Source organism: Hippichthys cyanospilos, chromosome 2 (genome assembly GCF_059441005.1).
Source record: "Hippichthys cyanospilos isolate Australia breed blue-spotted pipefish chromosome 2, RoL_Hcya_1.0, whole genome shotgun sequence".
Lineage (NCBI taxonomy): Eukaryota > Metazoa > Chordata > Actinopteri > Syngnathiformes > Syngnathidae > Hippichthys > Hippichthys cyanospilos.
Window position 1 is genome coordinate 11,720,657 of NC_142370.1, and position 22,650 is coordinate 11,743,306.

The following is a 22,650-nucleotide window of genomic DNA, read 5'->3' on the forward strand; positions in this document are numbered from 1 at the left end:
ATCAAAGGTCGGGTCGTGGGGCAGTAGTTTGAGCAGGGAAGCCTAGACTTCATTGGAATACATTGTACAGTATATACAAAATAAATTAATAACTCATTACTGTTTTATTTATTTATTATTTGGTTCTATTACTATAATTCCACAATGTTATAAAATCTTAATATGAATTCAGAGCATTATCATTAAGTCTGTATTATTTACTTTGCTTTATATTTTAAGTATTTAAAAAAAATCTATTTCATCATGTGGTGTTTTTACAACCCCTAGGCAGCATACCTGGTGTGTATGGGTGTGTAATTTAATCTTTTTCCTATAGCAACACTGCTCCAAGACAAGACAAAGTAGAACAATTTGCATTTATTTTCTTAGGTTGCAGTAGTGGGCAGACATCTAGTCTCATGCGATGCTAAGAGTAGTTTCTGAACATTATTTCTGTTCATATAAATTAGAACTCATCAACTCTTTACACCAAGAGAAAAAAAGAGCTGAAGCATAAATAGAAATTTAAGTCACAAACAACCATAGAAGAAGAGATAGAAACATTTGATGAGACATAAGCTTTAAAGTATTGGTAATCATGGTCGGAAACTGCACGTTCCTGTTACAGCAATGATACTGTAAGTCTAACAAATGTCCTGTAAATTAATTTTATGAACATTTACAAAAATCTTTGATCAAACAATGATTCTAAAGTTAAAAAAACAATGAGAAACATTTATTTTATTGGACAATCTGATTGGTAAAGAGGTAGTTGCTTGACATAGCCTTGATTTTATTGCTTCCGTGATGCTAAATGCTTCATAGTTGCATCCTCCTGAGAGCCAGCCCCTTCATTTGTGTCTACTGTCATGGACATATGTTTTTGGTCTATACAAGGGGTAGGAAACTTTGGTCCTGGACAGCCAAAATCTTGCATGTATTCATTGTCTCCCTTCTATAACACATCTGATTCAAACGATCAAGCTTCTGCAGAGCTTGCTGATGGGCTGATTATTCGAATTGGGTGTGATGTACTGTAGGAAAGACCTCAAAAACATGCAGGTATGCGACTCCCTAGGAATGGTGTTGCCTACCCCTGATCTATACCGTAGATGTCTAATTCCAGTCCTTGAGGGCCGGTAATGTGCATGTTTTAGATGCTTCACTATTAAACACACCTTATTCAAGCTCCTGCAGAGATTGCTGATGATCTACCTATTTGAATCAGTTGTGTTGGAGAGAGAAACCTGGAAAACTGAGGGATTTGGCGTAGTATACACTGTATAGTATACAGTGCTGATAAAAAAATGATTTGCCTCTTAATGATTTTGATGGGGGTTTTTTTGGTGTGTATTTATCCCTAACAAATGTTACATGTCATTAAAAACAATATTAATTTTACACTGAAACAACCCTAGAATTATATCAAAAACAATTTCTGAAACATTATATTAATCACCATGGGGGTGGGGGATGCAAACGTATCTAATCCTATGTGAAACAAAAAGCGAGCTGTGCCACTTTTGGCAGCAATAACTGAAATGTAACGTATGTGATTATTGATGAGGAATCTTTCACACACTGGAGATTTTGGACCATTTTTCTTTAGAGAATTGTTTCAACTTTGTCATAGTGGAGGGCTTTCTTCCATTAACTGCCCGTTTAAGGTCACATCTCAATTGGATTTAAATTCAGACTTTGACTTGGCCACGCTAGAACTATTTTACCCTTTTGAACCATTCAAAGGAGGAATACTCAGAATGGTGGGATACAGAATACTTCAACAACAGCGTGTTTCAAACCGTAGTCTGACCGCATGATCCAAAAGCGTTTAAATTTGACGCCGGCCGTTCACTTTCAGGAATTGGTAAACAGGTTAATTTTTCAGTCGATCACAGCAAGCTGACAAAGCGAAGCAGACCGTCACATAATCGCCACCATGTTTTACTGTTAGCCACACACTCATTGGGCTGCACTTCTTCCAAAAGTCTTGAGCTTCAAGGTGCTTTTTTTGACAAATGAGTTTTTGCGTTCTATTGTGACAGCAGTGTTTTTATTTGTATTTTTTTGCCTGGAAACCCTCCTATGGATGCCATCTTTGGCCAGTGTCTTTCTTAAAGTGTAGTCATGAACACTGACCTTAAGAAAGGCATGCAGGTCTTTGGGCAGTTCTTTGGTATTTTTTCTAGGTTCTTTTGTGATCTTCTGGGTGTCATCATACGTCGTCATCATACTCTTGGAGTAAGGTTTGTTGGTCAACTGAGAAGGTTTATCACTGCAACCCTTTCCAGCTTTCAATCATTTTTTTCACATTTTTTCTGGAATTTCTTTGGATGATGCATTTGTTCTTGGGATTTTGTAAATTACCTTTGTCCATTAGATTCTATTTAAGTGACGTCTTGATTCATCAAAGACGGTTGGAGTTAGATTTTGGTTTGGCCTGTGAAACTGAGCTTAGCATTCCCAAAATATGTGGATAATACTCACAGTGGCTTTATGATTAAGCCAGGGGAGGGGGCAATTAGGTTTTCACATAGGATCGCATCATTCGTATTTTCATCCCCTCATTGGTAAATGAAAGCATGATTTAGAAACTGCATTTTATATATCCTACTGTACAGCTGTCTCAATGTGATCTTAAATTTGGTTTGATTAAACGAAAACTTTGTGAATGACAAATAAGGAAAAACACAGACATCAGGAAGGATCCAAATACATTTCACAGCACTGTATCTTTTGAGTCACTGAAGCTAACCTAATAAACCCTATTAAACCCTAGTCTGCTCGATGGAGGACATCCTGGCCATCCTGGTTATAGATTTGGCTTGGCAACAGGAAAACACTGGTCTCCACACTATTATGTGTCCTGGGATGGGAGACATTCATCACTTGAGAAGTTCCTGCATACAGTAAATAGCTAGTCCTCTCCTTCCAGCTTTTGTATGACACATTTGATGCGAATATTTTCGCGAAGGTTGCGGAGGCGCGCACTGCGACTCGTGATTTCCTCCACGTAGGGTTTGGGGAACCAGCCCCGTTCCCCGTCGGACAGACGGATGCCTTCCACCCAACCTGGGGGAAAGATCAACCACATTAACAAATGTGCGAAATGAAACACAAAAAAATGGAGTAACCTATCAACAATTGGGTGTGTGCATAAATGCATGCATGGCTCAAATGCAACAATTCAAATTCTACAGATCCTCCTAAACCATATCTGGCTTCAGACAGGACCTCTTACAATTTATGATGTTGCTTGCCCTGGAAGCAATGTTGTTGTGTTTGTTTCACATGGTGTACTGTAACAAAGTTGTGGTTGCTTTGTTCATGGCAATTTTTTGCAAAGAGATCAAGACATTAGTTTCTTTTTTTTCATCCAAAATACATCCAAATAATAATGGATGATTTATTTTGTGCCCCTAAATCTGTCAAGTTATATTCTCCATGCTCCTTAAAGAAAGCGCAGTGAAGATAGCAACATTTAGTCTCCACTTCCAGTTTGTGCTCTTGTTTTGACACTGAATTGGTGCCACTTTTGGTACCAGGCAGCGACGAGAGAACAACTTTAGGATCGTTATTTGTTTTTGTCCAATCAGAATTCAGCTTCTGTGTGAACGTAATGTTTCCTTTAAACACAGGATTATTAACAAATGCCAAATAGTCAGAATTGATACCCCCCCAATCTGACTTCAGATTCTACAACCAGAGCAAGCAAAAAACCCTTAGGGTGAAGTAAGTGTTTTTCCACCCTTTGACTGGTGCTAGTATCAGGCATGGCATTGAAAACATATTTTTAAGGTGGACTGATTGACCATGTCTCTACCTCTCAACAGCAAAAAAAAAATCTGGTCTGTGTATATTAAAACAATAAAAATAAATGAATGAATCTTGTATCTTGGAAAGCACGATTTGGGTCACTCTTGCCTCAAAGTACCACTGTAGAAATAAAAATGCTTGGTTGTTTTATTTCCCACTTGACAGCCAGTTCAAACATATTTTATATAAATTTGAACACTACTGGGACAAGCCAAACGGAAAGTAAAACAAACCAATTTAAAAGTCCATTTTGAATGTAACCATTGGCTCTTTTACATTGACATGCGAATATACAGTATTTCTAACAATTTTCTTACCGTCATTCGTGATGGTCTTGGCATGGAGAATGTCCGCCTTCTCCAGTGTTAACTCATCGTGTTCTTGTGCCTGGTAGCTTCGAATGCACTGGACCTGAGATATGTCTGAGATGAAAAGGTAAGGAAATGTGAGAATGTGATGGTTTTGTGATCATGCTTCACAGTAGTCCCCGTAAAATATCCAAATCAATTTTTCAATGTTGTGGAAGGACGTGTTCAAATTGCAAAAGGCTGCAACTCAAAGAAATAGGCTTCATTTTGGTGAGAGGTTGGGTTTTATATGTTATATACTGTGTGTGTACATGGTTATTTCAGGGGTTTGTTTACCTTCATTACTCAAAAACATTTTGACCATTTTCCACAGAAAAAAAATAGAAGCCACAAAACATTTTGGACAACGAAAGTGAGGATGACACTGCATATAAAATAAAAGAATGTCTAAATAATCCTCATACTCATGAAATTAAAGGTACCCACCCACAAATGCAAGCCAAAATGCCATCTGCTACATCATCATTCCAGCGGTTCAGGTGAAAGGACTACTTGATGTGAAATATAGATTTACTAAATGACGGCCATATGTAATATTTACAATAGCAGTCAAAAGTTTGGCTGTGAACTTAAACTCATTCCATGTCATAAAGCACATCTACTTTGAACAATATTAAAATTAAAACATATTTTGGTTTGAATCCCTTGCATGTTGCGTCATATAGTAATCTACATGTCAGTATTAATTTTACAATGTAGGGGGAAAAGAAAAAAAAGAATTTGAAGGTGTTTCCAAAGTTTTGACTGGTACTGAAATTCGCTATCTATAATGTTCTATTTTCATGTCACAAGAGCGCTGTGATCTTCGTATTCACGATTATATTATTGGAAAACAAAGTGACTTTCCAAATTTAAAGTGCTCATTATTTCCAAAGTCATAGAGAGTCACAAAAGAAGGATGAAAAAAACCCTTGGGCGAACTGTATTAACTACTAAACGTCTATTTAAGTTTGATGCACATTTCTCTATGAAATCTGATAGATCCTCTATCTTGGAAAAATAATTACGTATTAAATTGCATTATTGAAAAAAAAGTAAGATCTGGATTATTTTTCAAAATGGTTCATCCCTACTGTGTACTCACCCTCATTCTCGCTGGCTTGCTCGATGTCTTCTAGAGGATTAGAGGGAAACATGGCTGCGATCCATCGCTGCTTCCCACTCCTTGATGGACACAAAATCGCAACACGACTTAGAGGAGAGTTGTCATGGAAGCCATCCACTTGAGGCTTCAGTACGCACTCAGTGTTAGATTTGAGCAGAATCTGATGCTTGAGCTGCTGTCCCTCACACAACTGGAGGTGGAAAATGAAGCCAGAGATTCCTTGCAACTTCTGACTCAAATCCTTCACTTTTAGCTCCCCTATCTTGGCATGGACAAACACCAAGAACTTCCACGTGCTACAAAACAAACACATACAATGGGGATACAAATCAAGCTGTGATGTATATATACACATACATACATATATACACATGTATAAATATATATATATATATATATATATATATATATATATATATATATATATATATATATATATATATATATATATATATATATATATATATATATATATATATACACATATATGTGTGTGTGTATGTATTAGGGCTGCACAATTAATTGAATTTGAATCGGTATTGGCTGCTGATCCTCGGCGATATTGACATTTAAAACGTCAAGCACTTCTTTTAAATAAAAGTCAAATCAAGCCCTTTTCCATTCTACCACTAGGAAACATTGTTTCCCGACTGTCAATTGAGACCGATTTTTTAAAATCTGATTGGAAAAAAGCGGAATAAATTCGTCTTGAAATGATCGAAAATGACATTTTGACTGTTAATTGATTATTATTATTACTTTTTTAATATTCAGAGTTTATGACCTACTCTTTCCTCCTGGACAGCAAGAGGCAGTCGTTGAACAGGTGTAGGTACACTGGCTTGGTGGGCAGCTTGAATTTGGATCCAGAAATACTCATGGTCTGCGTGTCCACCTCAAGAAGTTCCCCATGCTTCACCAGCCAGCGTGACTGGGAAATCAGAGGGAAGATCTGGACAGAAAATGATTTGTTTGTTAAGAAAATAAAAAGTTTTGGAAATTTGACCATCAACAGAGAAACGCGTTTCGATGTTTTAAAATAAACTAAAAAAAAACCCATAAAAGAGCCATCTTTTGAATGACTCATTTTAGTGAACGGTTCAAGATTCAAAAGTTTTATTGTCATATGAAAAACATCTCAAATATCAAAGGAAATACTAATTCAATGAATCAAACGGCAATGACTCGTCTACGAGCACATGGCTAATGGTACGTGGAAACATGTCATTATTTGTTTGAAAAATCCAGGGGCATGGGATACAAATTTTACTCGAGTGGCACAAAGCCTGGAACAAGCTAAGAGGTTGGATCATGGTGAATGCGTTGACCAGTTTACAGCTGCTAAACTATCACACAAGATAGTATTTAGCATGAGCAAAAGTAAAAGCACTAGTCAACAGAATGACTATTGTGCAGAAAATAAATAACTGAAGCCACTATTTTTGTGGTTGTATATCAATCTTTTGATCTGCCACAATAACACACTGTATCCAAAGTCTTTTTATTTATGGTTATAAATCTCAGCACTAGATGTTGTCTTTGCACATTTCCAACAATTATTTTCAAACATATAGAATGCATTTTGCGACAAAGCTCTGAATTCACTTTGTGCGGTTGTAGCAATCAACAGACTTGTGTCACCTTGCCCTCAAAATGTATTTTCTTGTTGAGGTGGATGAGCTCCTCCATCCTCTTCATGGACTGCACGCTGGAGTTGCACTCCTTAATGATCTAAGACAAGACGTTAACCAGAGTAAGGATTGTCCACAAGATTGTTTCGAATGGTAGTCAGTACCTTTTTGAGCTCGTTGAATGCCTTTGTTGCAGTGTCCTCATCTCTGGAGCCTGGCGTGGTCCTCTTCAAGATGTTCTACAAACAGTTTTACTTTCTTTTAAATGTACCCAATCAAACAAGTAATGCACTCAATTATTTGAATTTTAATCGCAATCACGATATTGGCTGCCACGATTAATCAAACTGATCCTTGGCGATGTCAACATTTAAAAAGTCAATTTTTTATATTACAAGCCAAATCAAGCACTTTACCCTCCTAACACTAGGGGGCCTTGTTTCCCAACTGTGAATTGAGACCCGGTTTGAAAAATCCAGTTGGCAAAAAAATACATTCGGGATAAATTTGGTTTGAATTGACAAAAAATGACATTTTGACTGCTAATTGATTAAAATTTGCTAAAAAGTAAATAATGTGCTTGGTTCTAAGTAGGCTTATTTTTTTTCATTGGTTTGCACTTAGCAAGTAAGTTAGCTGTGTTGCTCCGGGTGCCAAGTTTTGCCATGTTTTGTGTGATGTTTCTTTTAATTATTATTTACGTTATTTATCTATTTTAGTTTATTGTTATTATTCGTAAGTATTAAGCCTTGAAGCCTTGTTTATATACTGCTCGTTTAAAAAAAGGGCAATATATAGACATCTTGAATATTAATACTAAATAAACGTGAAGAATGATCGTGATGATTATTTTGGACATAATCGTGCAGCCCTACTTCAATATTATTGGCTTTCAAGTGCAAACAGAAAGCGTGCAGTGTGTTTAAAGTGTACCTCCACCAGCATTTTGAGGCGAGTGATCCTCTGGAATGGGAGGATTAGAAAGGAAGTCAGAGGCAGTCTCTGGCAGATGCTGTCCTCTTCCAGACGGGCCAAGGTGGAGGGAAAGCGAGCTTTCTCCTGCCTGACGATGACAAGAAGGGCAATGTTGAAATTTGCTTAATTCTAATGTATACACCCCTTCAAATGCACAAAAGGGTCCAAAATGATCTACGTTTTTCAGATTATTTTAAACTGGCCAAGGTCTTACTTATTTTGTCTTTTGACACAAAAGTATTTGACTCATTCACTGCCATTGACGGTCTAAGACCTCAAAGTTCCGTTTTACAGGGCTGGCAGTGAATTAATGAAGTCACACACTACCCTACGGTGTGTATGTATCCAGTTAGAGCATCCTGGTCTTTCCAGTGATGTCTCATGCGTTTGGGTGGAATGCAATCCGCTTTGAAAGACGCATTCCAAAAAACATGCACGTCCCTCGCCTACTGCTGGGAAAGGCAACAGCAGGCCAGCAACCCTAGTGAGGATAAGCGGCTAAAGATAATGGGATGGGTGGATGAATGGGTTCATAGTCGAATAGAAATTGTAAATATATTACTTTTGATGATCACATCAGCATTTTGATGTATTTGCTTTTATACGTGACTGAGAAAAAATGTTTTTACATTTCCACAAAATATTTGCAGACATGGACCAAAAATACTCCAGTTAATTGCTATTCAAAATGAAGCCACTTTATTCTATTAAGAAAAAAATGCATTATCAATCCATACATTAATTTTAATTTCATTTTTTTCATAGATATAGCCCAAAAAATGAAAATGAACTCAGATCAGTTAGGAGTCACGTTACATTTCAAAGGGAACATTTTTGCACTTGGTGAATTCTTCAGCTCGCTACAAGTTAAATCATGCAGGTGTATACGAATGCATAACACACCACCAATGTCTACTATAAATTACATTTGGTGCAACCAGCACATAAAAGTCAAGTCTTTGCTTTTGTGTGTGTGTTATCAGGACAAAAACCACTATTTTGCAAAACTTGCAAGACACATTTCTTTGGCTCAGAAAAATCAGTATTTGTAGATTGGTGCCTTGTGATATTACAATATTTTAATTTGTTCCATTAACATCATCATTGAAATGAATGGAAATTCAAGAATTTCTGTAATGTATTTTAAAAGAAATCTTGCATTCCAAATTACACTATATCATAAAAGTGTATTGATGACAACATAATTCAATATACTACAAAAAAATGAAACATTGTGTGCCACAATATTAAGTTACTGATATTGTGTTGCTCATAATAGACACAAAAAGAAATAAGGACACGAATGGTGACAAATAATAGTTGTTTTTGGCAAAGGATAAATAATATATGCCTATTTCCTATTGTCTGTTAACCTGTGCTTAAAAGTCAGGAGGCAAAGACCGTCAGTTTTTTTTTTTCCTCGCAAGTTCACACTTCACATTTTGTGGCTTCAGTGCATCGATATTTTTTCAAAAAGTACTGTATATATGTTGACCGTGGGTTAGGCTTAGGATTGGGGACCAGGCCTACCAGTACGACAATAACACTCTGGAGTCTGAACCAATCTAATAGCCTGTTAATATTCGGTCTTGTTCAGACACAAAATAAAGGCACTTTTACTTAAAGCTAAACAAATGCTCATCATTTTAGATCAATGAAGATATGGAATTATTGTAGATAAGAGCATTTTGGAACAAACTAATCAATTTCTCCTCACAATTGTTACAGATGGTGCACGTATGGCAACTGTGAGTGAGAAAGCTCGGTGGAGACATTTATTCGATTGATTCAAACAATTTGATTCAAACAAATTAAACTCAAAGATTTTAAATATTTTGGTCGATCAAAATACAGGATACGTGTTGATTTGAGCAAGAAGAAAAAAATGTCTACTCACAGGAGACGCTGATAGGTCTGCTCTTGGTAAGCCTGGTTAGTAACATAGGGTAAATAGACCCTGCGCAAAGCCGGGCAGTGATCCAGAACAATGTCACACACATCAAAACGCAGGATGTCCTCCTCTAACCTGTGCTCCAAGTCCCGAAGGAACCTGCGAGGGACAAAGAGAGCTGGACGCCATCCTGACAGACTTGTTCAATGACAGATGAACGTCTCGTGACTTCACCTCTCACTGACATCTTTGACTTCGGGCAGCTTGGAGAAGAGCCACTGCTTGTCTTGAGCTCCGAGACATTCCGAGAGCTCCTGTGACAGCATGAAGTGATCGACGGCGATGGTCAAACTTCGGATGTAGGAGGCCTCGGATGTCACCAGTTCAAATTTGGCCTAAAGGAAGGTGCGACGCTCTATCAGTTTGCCGCAGAGAGAGGACACAGGAATTTAAAGGACATCCCAAGATGAAGTAAAGGCAACCTCCTGTAATTTTCTCTGCTGATTGCTGAAGTTGTCCAGCTGACCACTCGCGCGCACATCCGGGATGTCCTGCCACAGGGCGAAAGCGGAACCTCTGGAGGAGCAAAAAGAGCTGGAGGGAGACAGACTGGATGGAGACGGGGTCCCGTCGGAGCCCTCGTTCCTGAGGCTCTCCTCCTCTATGCCCAACTCTTTGCCCTGCTGCCTTTGGATCTCTCTGTTAATAGCGACATCGCTGTATTCTTGATACAGGATGGCTACGGGAAACACAGAAACACTTTTCAATTACGCGCTTGTGAACAGAGGCAGAAGAGGAACGGTTGCGGAAGACGTTAACTTACAGCTCGGCAAGAACCTTGATAAGCGATTGGAACAGGCGACATTGGGCGGCGTGCACGAGTCTTCTTCAATGGATTGCTTTCGCATTCTGTCGCCATCAATAAGTGACATCAGTAAGGTCAACCACCTCATTATGCTGTACATTCATTTTATTCTGTTACACCTTGTGATAAAATTATTAAGGGGAGTTTCCCATTTCTACCTTTCACCCTTTTTTTAAAAATCCATTTTACCATTTTGCTTCTTGATGTCAACTAAAAATGACATCAAACAGCAAATGGCAAAATGATCACTCCCTGAGACGGATAGCGCAAGTGGATTTTATTGCTTGATTCAGATTCTACAAAATACAATGTGTTTAGACGAGAATGTGTTTAGCATAACTCCTTGAAGCAAATGATTACTTGCACACCAAAATGCAAATATTTTTTCAATGAATAGCGGAAGACACGCCGCACGAGAAAAAACATTACAAATGGGTGAATTTGTGAATTGCCAATTGGAAACATGCAGGGATGTATGTTGTATTAATATACGCAGCACCAATAGCAGTTGGGCACTGTTCATACATTTGTTGCAAGCAGGGAATGAGAGACAATAAATAAATAAATAGTTCTAATCAAATTTTCCAATTTGAAATATTCACCCGAGTTTGCTGCTCCACCAATGAGTTGGCACTCCGTTGTCGCTGCTGGTCATTGGCGGTGCTAGTCCTACAGGACTGTGGGGGGCGCTATCACCGCCCGAGCTGAGTCGCTTTGAGTTGGACTTGTCTAAAGGAGGGTTAAGCACAATTAGAGCAGTATCAAGATGCCTGCTACTTTAATTGACTACGTGGGACATAGATCCATAAAGACGACTTGTGGGACTTGCTCCTGTTCCATTCATACATATTGCAGCATTGTTTACATTATCTTTGTCTTACATGTTTTCACGCATTATTTTTATTTTTTTTAACCGCAGCGGATTCAGAATCTCAAGTGGACTGCGTTCGATTTACACAACATTACATGATCAAGTGGAATACAGAAAATCATCTAGGATTTCATAAGAAATAGGCAGCGGGCAAATTAAGAATAGCTACTGTACATATATTTGACTCCCTTTGAAATACATTGGGAGCAAACAAATGTTCATTAATTTATTGTATGTTTATACTAATTGGATGATGAATTGGTAACTGATATTTTTGCCTTCCAAAAATTGGATTTGGCCTGAACAAAATCCGTATCGATTGGGCGCTACTAAAGACTGAAGCGACAATGTGCAAAAATGTGTTATTTTCTTATTTTATGTAATATTGTTATTTAAGGCTCATTTAAAATGGAAAATTATTTGTTTACACACTACTCCTGGTAGTGTGATGATTAAGACGTTGTGCCATTTTCAACTTTCACATGTTGTCACCATCTGGGTGAAATTTCAGCTCCCTTGGGTCATCTTTCAAAGTTTTCCCTTTGATGTGAAAAGCCTCTGTGACGTACAAATCAAAAGATTGGACAAATTCACATGTCATGGTCCATAAAATTGACAAGGTTACTACTACTCACTATCTGGGCTCAGACCGCCAGAACTCTGTCGGTCCTTGGAGGCGACTCGGGCTGACAGCGACTTTCCCAGCTTCAAGGTGAAGGAATTCTTCTTTTGGGACAGCTGGAGTCGGGAAATCAGTTCTGAGGCTGAGAAGCGGCGTCGCTCGTGGTCAACTTGGCGACTGCGCGGCACGCCGCTTCCTCCCATTGGCAGCGGTGACACATCCCGACTATCTTCTCTAACGCCTGGTAGTGAGTCCTCAAACATCGGCAGCCTTTCTGTGGGTAGATGGAGAATATCGTCCTGACTGAGGTTCTGGAGGTCAAGGGTGGCATCTGTGGATGAAGGGCTAGTGCTTGTGTCTTGGAAGGATTGTCCACAGAGGTCCTCCTCCAGGGAAGATGCGAAGGTTACAGGGAAGAGGAAGTCTGCATCCAGGATGGGGCTGCCAAGAGAGTCGTCGCTGAGGATGTCCGGAGAATAAACTTGCATCTTACGACCTGTGAATAATAACACAACTTGAAATCGGCATCGAACTGTTAATTTAAAAAAAAAAAAAAAAGCGCAGACTCACGGATGGACTTCTCTTTAAGCGAACCTTGGGATGTTCTCCTCTGTGGATGGTAGGAGTCCAAATGGTGAAATTCTGGAACCTCGGGTGGTGATGGAGAATGAAGTATCTGGGAATCCCAGGAATCTCTGTTTGTGTACAGTGAGGACAACGGGAAGGCCAAAGGGAGACTACTTTGGTGGGGGTGATCATATGATGTGACACCGTGTGTTCCTTCATCAATCTGTTTCAGTGAGTACGGCTGATCACCATTTAGGCTCATGACATGGTCATCCTCCTTGCCTGTTCCAAGGTAGCTTTTTGCCCAGTCAATTAGTTCACCCCGCGAGGGATTCAACAAGGCAAAAGGCGGGGCATTGGTGGCGTATCGTTGGTCACAAGGTGACTCGTCTCCATTTAGAGGAGCGTTTTCTGGCGGCTGAAGGTCAATGAAGGTCAAAGTCTCCTGTTGGCACACGGCCACATGTTTCCGGTGATACGGGTGAGGGAGAGGTTGGTCCTCGTCGATGCGAGCCGTCGACTTGCCCGGACTAGGGAGCCACATGTTAGAACCGTCGCCTCTGCAGTGCAAAGCGTGATGGTGGGGCTGGAAATCAGGAAAAGGAGAGAGTCCATACCCGGGAAGCATGGCTCCTCAAGATGACGGCATCTGAGGGAGTGAGACAGGAAAACAGTGGTGATGATTTCTTGGAGTCCCATGAGTTCAATTCTACTTGGATTCATTTCATTTCATTTAGGGCTGAAATGAGTCAATGAGCACCTTTTTTGGCAGCGCTAAATGTTGATGCGCTATGTGACAGTAAAACACGTGTCGAAAAGGGCAACTTCAAAATAAACCTCAGTTAACCAAACATTATATGGACACAAAGGCCTTGAGAAGCTTTTATTTTGAAATTGTCCCCCACAGCGTGTCTAGGCATAACAGCTCGACTAGACTTTCTACAGCAATGCTGATGCTCCAGACTTCCGATACAAACGACATCACGTTGTTCAGACATTGACCTGTGGCGCCTGTTCACCGTGGCTCAGGCTTCGGTATAGCTGCGTCCATCTTAAAGTAGCCGCTAGCTAGCAGCGCTCGAGTGCTCTAAATAGGCTGGCGTGATGGATGTAAATGACTGCAAACCTTGATGCAGCCTGAGACAGCTGCTGTTCATACTGACCTCGTTTTAACAAATGCTGACTCAAAAGTGCCGTTTCAATTTGGCAAATTGGTCTCATCGACCAAAATGTGTGCAGAGATTTGTTTAAATCGATTGTTTCATCAGAGGAATGAAGGGTGCTGCGAAGACCAAAAAATAGGTGATCATCAAAACTATGCAAGTTCATAATTGAGTGGAAGTGTGGTAGTTGGTTTTGTGTCTATTATTGTTTTTCACCAAGCAAAAAAATAAGTTTATTTTTAATCCTAATATATTAGGGAGTTAGTTAGTTCCATCTTAAATATCCTTTTTTTAATGTATACAGTACTTATTTTCAAAGATAATTGATGGTTTTGCGTAATACCCATATTTTTTGCATTTCAAATGTGTTTGCCCTGCAGTGATGAAGACAGCAAGTGAGATTTCAACTTCCTCTTTGCAGGAGATGTGACACTACTGGAAAGCCACACCTGTGCTGGTGAAGGCGGCCAGGACAGTCTACCTTATCTCGCCCCCCCCCAACCAGCGCACTACCACCACAACCATACACACTTTAGATAGTTAGCACAAATGGCTATGTGTTCCCATACAAAGGGTGTCTTTATGCATGTTTGAGCCTGGCTGACACCTGAGAGTCTGTGGGAAGCGCTTAGACCGATCCAGTCATACGGTAGCGGCCGCTGAGCCCGAGTCGCAGGTTGGAGCCGATACAAAGTGATTGAGGGGCCAGCAAATGCCACATTCCAGGATATCATTCATTACAGTATTTTCAACAAAAATCCCAGAAAAGGTTTCAAATGATCCGATTCTACCTGCCCGCTCCTCGAGCTCCTGGTATCAAAATACAGCCATCAGAAATCCAATCCCTCAGATGTGTTGTTTTCCCTATCTTAGCAACAACAGGCTGCTATTTGAGACTTTTTGCCCTGTAATTTTACTTTGGCTCCTGGAAGGGTGTGCATGGTAACTGGTGTATGTGGATAAATCATTGGCTGACTGCAAGCAAAACTTTATTATTTATCATTATTATTTATTAACATTATTTTACAATACGTTCTATGCAACCCTGCGGAGCACATTGACACTTTCAGTTTTCTAAACTATCGATTCATTTGATTAACGATTAGTTGTTGAATAGGGCAACTAGTTTATTTCTTTGGTGATGTGAAGCATTTGTTCCCAACAAACCATTGGGAATTGTGGCCAAAATGCCCAACCTGGCATTTGAATAGGTGTGTGTAGACTTTTATTTTCATATTTTATTTTTATATGGAAGACATACTGAATTTTAAAAAAAGCAATATCTACAGAAGAGGATTAGGGCCAGTGGGAAAAAATGTTAGTAGGATCCTCAATTTTATCTCAGAATTCTCACAGTCAGAAGTGTGAGTTCATTCAAAAAATCTCATTTTAAAGTCAGAATTCTGCAAGTATAGTGAGAACTCTGAGATTAAATTGAGAATCCTACAAAACATTTTCTTCACTCTTTCATTTTTCTAATAATTCAACCTGGAAGTAATTGAAAGGCATATAAGGGAAAGGGCATGTCACAACTACAGACATTGGTACTGTAGTGGTTTTTTATTATCACTATTGGACCAGCCAGGACACAGCACAGTGGCTCGAGTCAGTCACAGTGGGGTGAGAGCTGCTGGTTTGTATGCGTTGTGTGTCTGTGTGACATCACAACAGCGCGCTAATTGCATGGGTCGTGTACACAGAGGCACATTATTAGCATTTAGCAGCACGTGTGCGGAAAGTCAGTCTTCTTGTGGGATTGTTTTTTCCCAACGACAATGAGTGCGTCGATATGAGATTTTCCTTTTGGGGAGAACAATGAGATTTCATTCTCCATGTCTTGCCGTACACTGCCTAAACTTGGTCCTCTAGCCCCGGTATCCTGCATGTTTTTAGGAAAACAACCTGGAAAAAATGTAGGATACCGTCCCTCGAGGGCTGAGTGTGGACACCGCTTCAGAATCAGTCTGCTTTGCTCACCTTGGCCACCTGGGGCCTGTATAACGCAAATATAGTTAATTGCAATATCCCCACACCCTCAGGTCATCAGTACGGCACTGTTATTGGCCGATCTTTGCAGCGCTAAACAGATTGACGCTATCCTCCTGACAGCCAGCCAATTTATTTGTGTCCACTGCAGTCTCCATTTTGTCAAGGGAAGACAGCAAAGTGAATTGCCTCAAACCCAAACACATAAGACATCATTTGAAAGGCCAGGATGTTCTCTACTGAGCACACTAGGAGTTGCAGCATACCAACAGAAATTTATGACAGCCTGAAAATCACGGCGACCATCTCGCAAGTAAACGCCAAGAAAGTCTGGACCCCCCCTACCATCCACAACACTGTCTGTGCTTTCGTCATAGCAAGGCTACTCTTGTGACAAATTAGTTTTTGGCAAGCTTACGTCATCTTAATCATAACGTATGGTGTCATAACGTCCTCTGATCAGCGAATCGGCTGCCACCAGAATGAGAGATAAACAGATTATTAGATGAGGCATTTATCAGTGGCAAAAATTGGAATTTTGATGAATAGGGCATCGAGCTTTTTCAAAAATCCGATGTCTGATAATAAATCACTAAAAACTGTTTAACTTCACTTATTTAATCTTGCTGTTGTATTTGTAAGAGATTTTGTTGACCCCCGGAACACCGCATCTTATGTTTAAAACAAAAACAGCTGGAACTTTAACACTACTGTTACTTTTAAGCCTTGAAAAACTTTTGTTTTCTTTTGTTAAGTCTTGATTTAACCTTTAAAGACGTGCTGAATTCCCTAGGAACTCTATGAACTTTTGTTGGAATTTTACATCAAGGATGGATGTTGATTTTATATGGACACCAATACTTTCCTTTGCTGAAAAATAATATTGGCTCCAAACATCAGTTAAGTAAATACCCGCCTCCTTGACTGATACAAGTATCCCTGGGGGAACATGAAACCGCCTCGGGGTAATATTTCAATTGGGTTTCTGCAGATGTCAGTAAATCTGATTTAATGCTTTTTGATGCCGTGACAGGGACAGTTTTTTTTTTCATTTCAAATTAAGAGCAAATGAAGTGGAACACGAAGAAACTCATTGCGAATGAATAAACTTAGTGTCATAGTCAATCCTTTGCAAAAATTTGAATGCCTTCATTTTGTTAGGTTCATACAGATTCCCGAGGCATCAGTCTTGCAATTTTCTAGCAGACGAGCCAAAAAAAAAAAAAAAATTAAAAAGTCAAAATTTAAAATCATCATTTTAAAATCATTAAAAAGTCACAAACAAACAACCACTGAGAACCATTGACTGAATACAATTAGCCCACAAAGGCAGATAAACTGTTTGTGAGCAAACTGCCAATACATTGCAAGTCTGTTGCAAAACAAAATTAAAAAAATAAAATAAATGCAGCTCAGTCCTGTCACGTAAACGACCGATTCACATTTTGAGTTGGTCAATATGAGTACTGTAATATTATAGAGTTGAAAAAAAAAAAAAGACATTTCCCAAGTTTAATTTGGGAGAGTTACAGCTAACAAATGACCCTTAACTGCCTTTGCAATTTCCAATTTGGAGAGTGTAGATGAATTGCTTTTTAATATTTATTTTAGCTTTCTCTCCACCTAACATCAACACTGGCACTTTGGACTGAGCTCTTTTATTATGAGGACATGCTGGGACATATTACATTTTCAAACAAACAAAACCCATAACAAACTGACTGCCCAACAAGTATTGTCCCTGAAATAAACAGATTGGAATAAAGCCCTACATGAATACACCCACCTGCTTTGTCAGCGAATGTGTGTGTGTGTGTGCTAGGGCTGAACATTTTGCCGCAAAGACTAAGAAACACTGAATTTTTTTCAACGCGCAGGTGTGCGCAGCGTTGCCTCGGGCTTCTGAATTTGCACGCATGCTGCTATAAGCGGCTTGTGTGTGCCAAATGAAAAAAAAAAGCACTACTTCAAAGACTTATCTTCCTCTAAATCAAACGCATCAATCATTGTAATTATTAGCATATTGCACACTAGGTGGTCTTTTAAATACTTCAGCGTTCAAGTTCATGTCCATTTACAAGGTCCTCCCAGCCCCAGCAGATAAGACCCTCTGAGACTGATATTTTTTCACATTCCAAAGATGACTCGGACCCACATTCCTGTCAAATGGACTGCTAAGCCCAGGCCGGAGACAATCAAAGAAACGCAACTGCGCACGTGCCTGCAGGATGCTATTATGGACAGCTGGGACCACTACTATTAAGGCCAAGACTCAAAAATGAAAAAAGAATTTTCCCCCACATGTACAGGACACACAACCAGAGGCGCTATTGCCCCTGGTCTGCTGCATGTACAGACATGCATTATATTCTGTAAATCCAGAATATAGATTGTGTAACATCTGTTTTATTTCTGGCTTAGGGAATGGATTTTGAAAAACGGTTCACTTCTATTTTTCCAATTTGCTTCGTATGCTTCAGCCATTGTTCGGCATGTATGACAATAGTATACAGTATAGCGATAATATATCGCCACTTAGAGCTAATGCCGAAGACCTTTTTTTTCACAATTTCCTTGTTTAAATCGCTTTGCCTGCCTGGCACTCAAAGGGACCGGCGATGGGCACCAGTTACTCATTTTGAGTGCAAGAATTGACAGCGAGTCCATGCAGCAGTCGGTATAGCTCCAATGCAAGCGCTCCGGTGCATTGAGAGAGATTACAGATCACATGAAATTGCTGTACTGCTTGTTTATATAAACAAAAAATGTCTATCAAAATTTGGATGGCCTATTCTACATTGGAAAAATCTCCAGCATGACCAACGCACAAAAAAGTTCAAACTTTACTTTATACATTTTTATTGCGATTGTTTATGTTTATCATGACGTTTTACCAAGGAGTCTCTATAAGGAAAAAAAGAGTAATAAGTAACTTAAGGTTCCAATTAATTTGCTCTAAATTCGCAAAGAATTATTTACTGTTCCTGTCATAACATCAAAAAAACAAATTGTAGCCCTTGAACTGTCTGTGCACGTACCACCGTTTGAGAACTACTGATCGGTTACAATATCAGTATCACATTGGAAGCCGATAAGACAGAGAGACAAGATAAAGTGATAGTTCGCTAGAAAGCTAGCTTAAATAAATCGTTTGCTTGCTAATTAATTCTCTATTTAGCTCGCTAGCTAGATCTAAAGACAGTGAGCTAGATAAATGGGCAAATGATTTATAAAGGTCTCTAGCTACTTAGATAACTACGGTCGTTAGCTAACTAGCTAGCTAGCTTTCTACAGTGTATCCGGAATGTACTCACAGCGTTTTACTTTTTATACATGTTGTCATCTTGCAGCCTATATTAATCTCTTATCTCAAAGTTATACACAAAAAAAACCATTATGACAATGTAACAACATTTTTGTGACATTTTGGGGGGAGTTTATTAAAAATATAAACCATAAAATCCCATTTACATAAGTATTCATAGCGTATTCATGAGGTGATGCTCAAAATTAAAGTCAGGTGCATCTTTTTTCCACTGATCATAATGGGGCATTTTGTGTCGAATTTTGAGGTAAGAGATTAATTTAATAAAGTTTTTACAATGACATCAAGTACTGTATGAATGTGGAAAAAACTAAGTGTCATTATTTCTCACGTGTCAGATACACACATACACACAGACAAATGAGTTTCCAATTGTCTTTCTTAATCATGATTTCAGTCATCAATCTACATTTTTTTTCCAGAATCATCCAGCCCTTCTTTGAAGAACACTTTAGTGATGTTTTGGTATTTTTTTTCTTCTACCGCTGAACATGTTTCTTAGTACAATGAATGTTGGGAAACACCGCAAAGGGCAATGCATGTATGCGAGACGCCCGCAGCCATGAGCCAGCTAATCGAAAAACCATTATTTCAGAGACTAGACATACACACAGGCGCGCTTGCGCAGACACACACGCATGCATGAATTTGACATCCCAGAGCATTTACTCATCATCGTGGCAGACAGTCACCTCAGTCTCGCCTCTCATGGCAGACTGTGAGTCAAACAGTCCAGTGTTAACTGTGTCGAAAAACGTGTCAAATGTGCCTTCACACACACTTTGTCTCCACCCGAAGCTTTCACATGTGAGATGCAAAGTCCTACCTTGAATATGGCAGCCGTGTACAGCTTGTAACAAGCTCTCATGCCGCATCAGCATACCCCAGACATGCGCTTACCTGCCCCACTGCGCAACACCCCTTGGTGCACACCACCCAACATCATCTCCTCACCCAATATTATCATTAGCATTATTATGATTAGTGAAGCTTGATGTTTAGTGACAGGGTTGTGTTAAAAGTCAACAAGATCTGTTGACAAAGCAAAGCAGACATTCACTTCATTTAGACGCGATAGGGGCAAGTTAAGTCAACGCAGAGTCTTAAATAAATAGATTGACGGAACGGGTACAGCTATTTGTGATAAAACGAAAGTAGTTGTCAGGGGAGCTCTGACAAAATAGTGAAAATAAAAAGCTTAAATTATGCATATCCTCCTCATAGCTGGCCTATTCATTTGTGTCCATTATTGTGTCCATTTTGTCTCAGAAAGAGAGCAAAGTTAACACATTGGAAAGGCCAGAATGTCCTCCACTGAGCACACTAGTGACCAGGACTTAGTAGGGTAGCTAGCTCCAGAGAGACAAATAATATAGACCAAAAACAAATGTCCACTCCAGTGGACACAAATGAATAGGCACAGTTATAGCTAACATTCAATTAAATACAACATTTAATCATTTAAAAGGGACAATGTGTAAGATTTAGACCGTTTTACATTACAGACAGCAGGAGGTACTGCATTTACCGTTGTCCGTAGCTTCAGCAGACATGGCAGAATCCGGAGGAGTGCCACCCTCCATGTAATATAATTTCATAACTAGACCTATGATTACATTTAAAACGTACTGTTGGTCGTTAAGAACACATTTATTTGCAAGTTTTTAAAATGTATAATCGTTTAATTTCTTCCTTTTTTAATGAAAAGCGGTCTAAATCTTACACATTGTCCCTTTAAGGCATTTTATTATGCATACATTGTAAATGAAGATGGCCTCAGTCATTTTATTTTACTTTTTAAAGGCAAGAAAGAGCTGCCAAAGTGCTGTTTGTTGTGAAGCGAGTTGAGTCTGCTGCCACCATACAGTTTTCTTATCCCACAATTTTACTCTCAAGTCAGAGGGGAAAAAAAGTAAGCATGAATCTCGAGATACTGCTGTACTTGACACTTCCGCATTACATAGTAGTTGCTAAAAAAGCTAACTATACTGACGAGGCACAATTTTTGCACAAGTATGCGCATTCTCAGTCATGAATTCCAGCACGCAACTTTGGCTCAGCTGCTCCCACACCCATGCATTGACAATGAATACCTGAAAGCTGCGAGCAGCCTAACGCTGCTGCCGGATGGAGCTCACTTGCAACAATGTGAAGGTCCTGCAAGCCGCGCAAGGCCCGGGCTGAAGAGCGCCGTGGTCCATCGCTGCCTTGTCCTTGTGTCCTAACTCCCCCTGTGTTTTGTTAAAAAAAAAAAAAAAATCTTCCACTCCTAGTTTGTGTGGAGAAACCAACAAATAAAAAGGTTAGTGAGTCAGAATGCTGATGTTTTGGCTGCATCTGTCTCTCCTCAATTCTCCTCCGTTCCTCTCTAACTTTCTGCCACTGTTGGCTTATTACTCGCTCTTATTTTCTCTCACTCTCCTCCTCCCTTCCCTCACCCTGCCTCCAACTTGAAACAGTCTGGCTTGCAGCTGAGCACCTGCCCGAACTGGCAGCGACTGAGAGAAAAGCAGACAGCGAATGAGGTTACTGACCTTAGCGACCTTCGCGCACAATTTTCATCCAGACTGTTGTGTTATGGGACAGTGGTTCGTGAAGGCACTTCAGAGGGTACATGAGATGTTAACTGTGTTTCTACAGGTATCAGTAAACATAGTTTAATGCCGTGACAGGAACATCACATTATTCTTTTCAAATTATGAGCCAATTAATTGGAGCAATTTATTGATAAATTACTGGTTATAGGGACTCATTTGCAGAAAGTTGTAGCATTTTTTTCCCCATCAGATGAGCCAGGAAGTAACGAATTCTTTTACACAATATATCTGGTAGAGTTGCTCAATAAAATACACTAAAAAATACCACCACAACTGTTTTTTTTTGTTTTTCACCAGCCACAGAGCGCAATTGCCTGAATCATATTTCAGTGAAAAGAAAAAAATGTATGCTTTGGAACTCAAAATGGTTGTATTATTATTTTTGATTTATATTAAAAATAAGCATTTTTGATTTAAAAATAGCAAAAGGTACACGGTTTCTTTTTAATTTCAGAGAAAATGAATTTGAACATGACGTGACTTGACTAAATAGTTTTAGTGACTGATTTGCATATTGTTGTGTTGCTTTTTTAAAATAATTTTTACACGTGCATTATGCAGTGATGCAATTTGGTGAGGGGCACAGCTGAAAAAATATTCCCCAGGGTATATTGCTTCAAAAAAGGTTGCGAACCGCTGTAAAGCAAAGCTCCTTTTTATACATTTGACCCTGTGAGCAAAAATATTGGAACACGTAACTGATGGGTGTGTCTTATTGCTAATATGTTGTCTTTTAGAGTGGTTGGTTGCTTGAACCGCAGATGGTTCCTTGTGTTTTTTGTTTCATTTCACTGCATGTATCAACTGATTCAAACATTCTATATCCTCACTGATACCAAACTGTACTATGCTGCTCAATTATTATAATCTGAAGGCAAATCGTAAACAT

General features: G+C 39.3%; 1 protein-coding gene across 2 annotated transcripts; it reads right to left on the minus strand.

The window, feature by feature from the left end:
- Positions 1-342: 342 nt before the first annotated feature.
- On the minus strand, positions 343-21,548 carry arhgef19 (Rho guanine nucleotide exchange factor 19). 2 transcript variants are annotated; one of them, XM_088409192.1, is made up of 16 exons: positions 21,258-21,548; positions 12,694-13,339; positions 12,137-12,619; positions 11,233-11,359; positions 10,589-10,674; positions 10,248-10,504; positions 10,000-10,160; positions 9,772-9,924; positions 7,833-7,962; positions 7,064-7,138; positions 6,910-6,999; positions 6,057-6,220; positions 5,406-5,564; positions 5,248-5,327; positions 4,113-4,217; positions 343-3,051 (listed from the first exon to the last, which is right to left on the minus strand). In XM_088409192.1, exons 2-16 carry the CDS (start codon positions 13,316-13,318, stop codon positions 2,897-2,899), a joined length of 2,850 nt encoding a protein of 949 aa, XP_088265318.1. In that variant the 5' UTR covers positions 13,319-13,339; positions 21,258-21,548; the 3' UTR covers positions 343-2,896. The 2 variants fall into 2 exon arrangements, with proteins under 2 accessions (XP_088265318.1, XP_088265317.1); XM_088409191.1 differs by lacking the exon at positions 21,258-21,548 and adding an exon at positions 19,991-20,095.
- Positions 21,549-22,650: the final 1,102 nt, after the last annotated feature.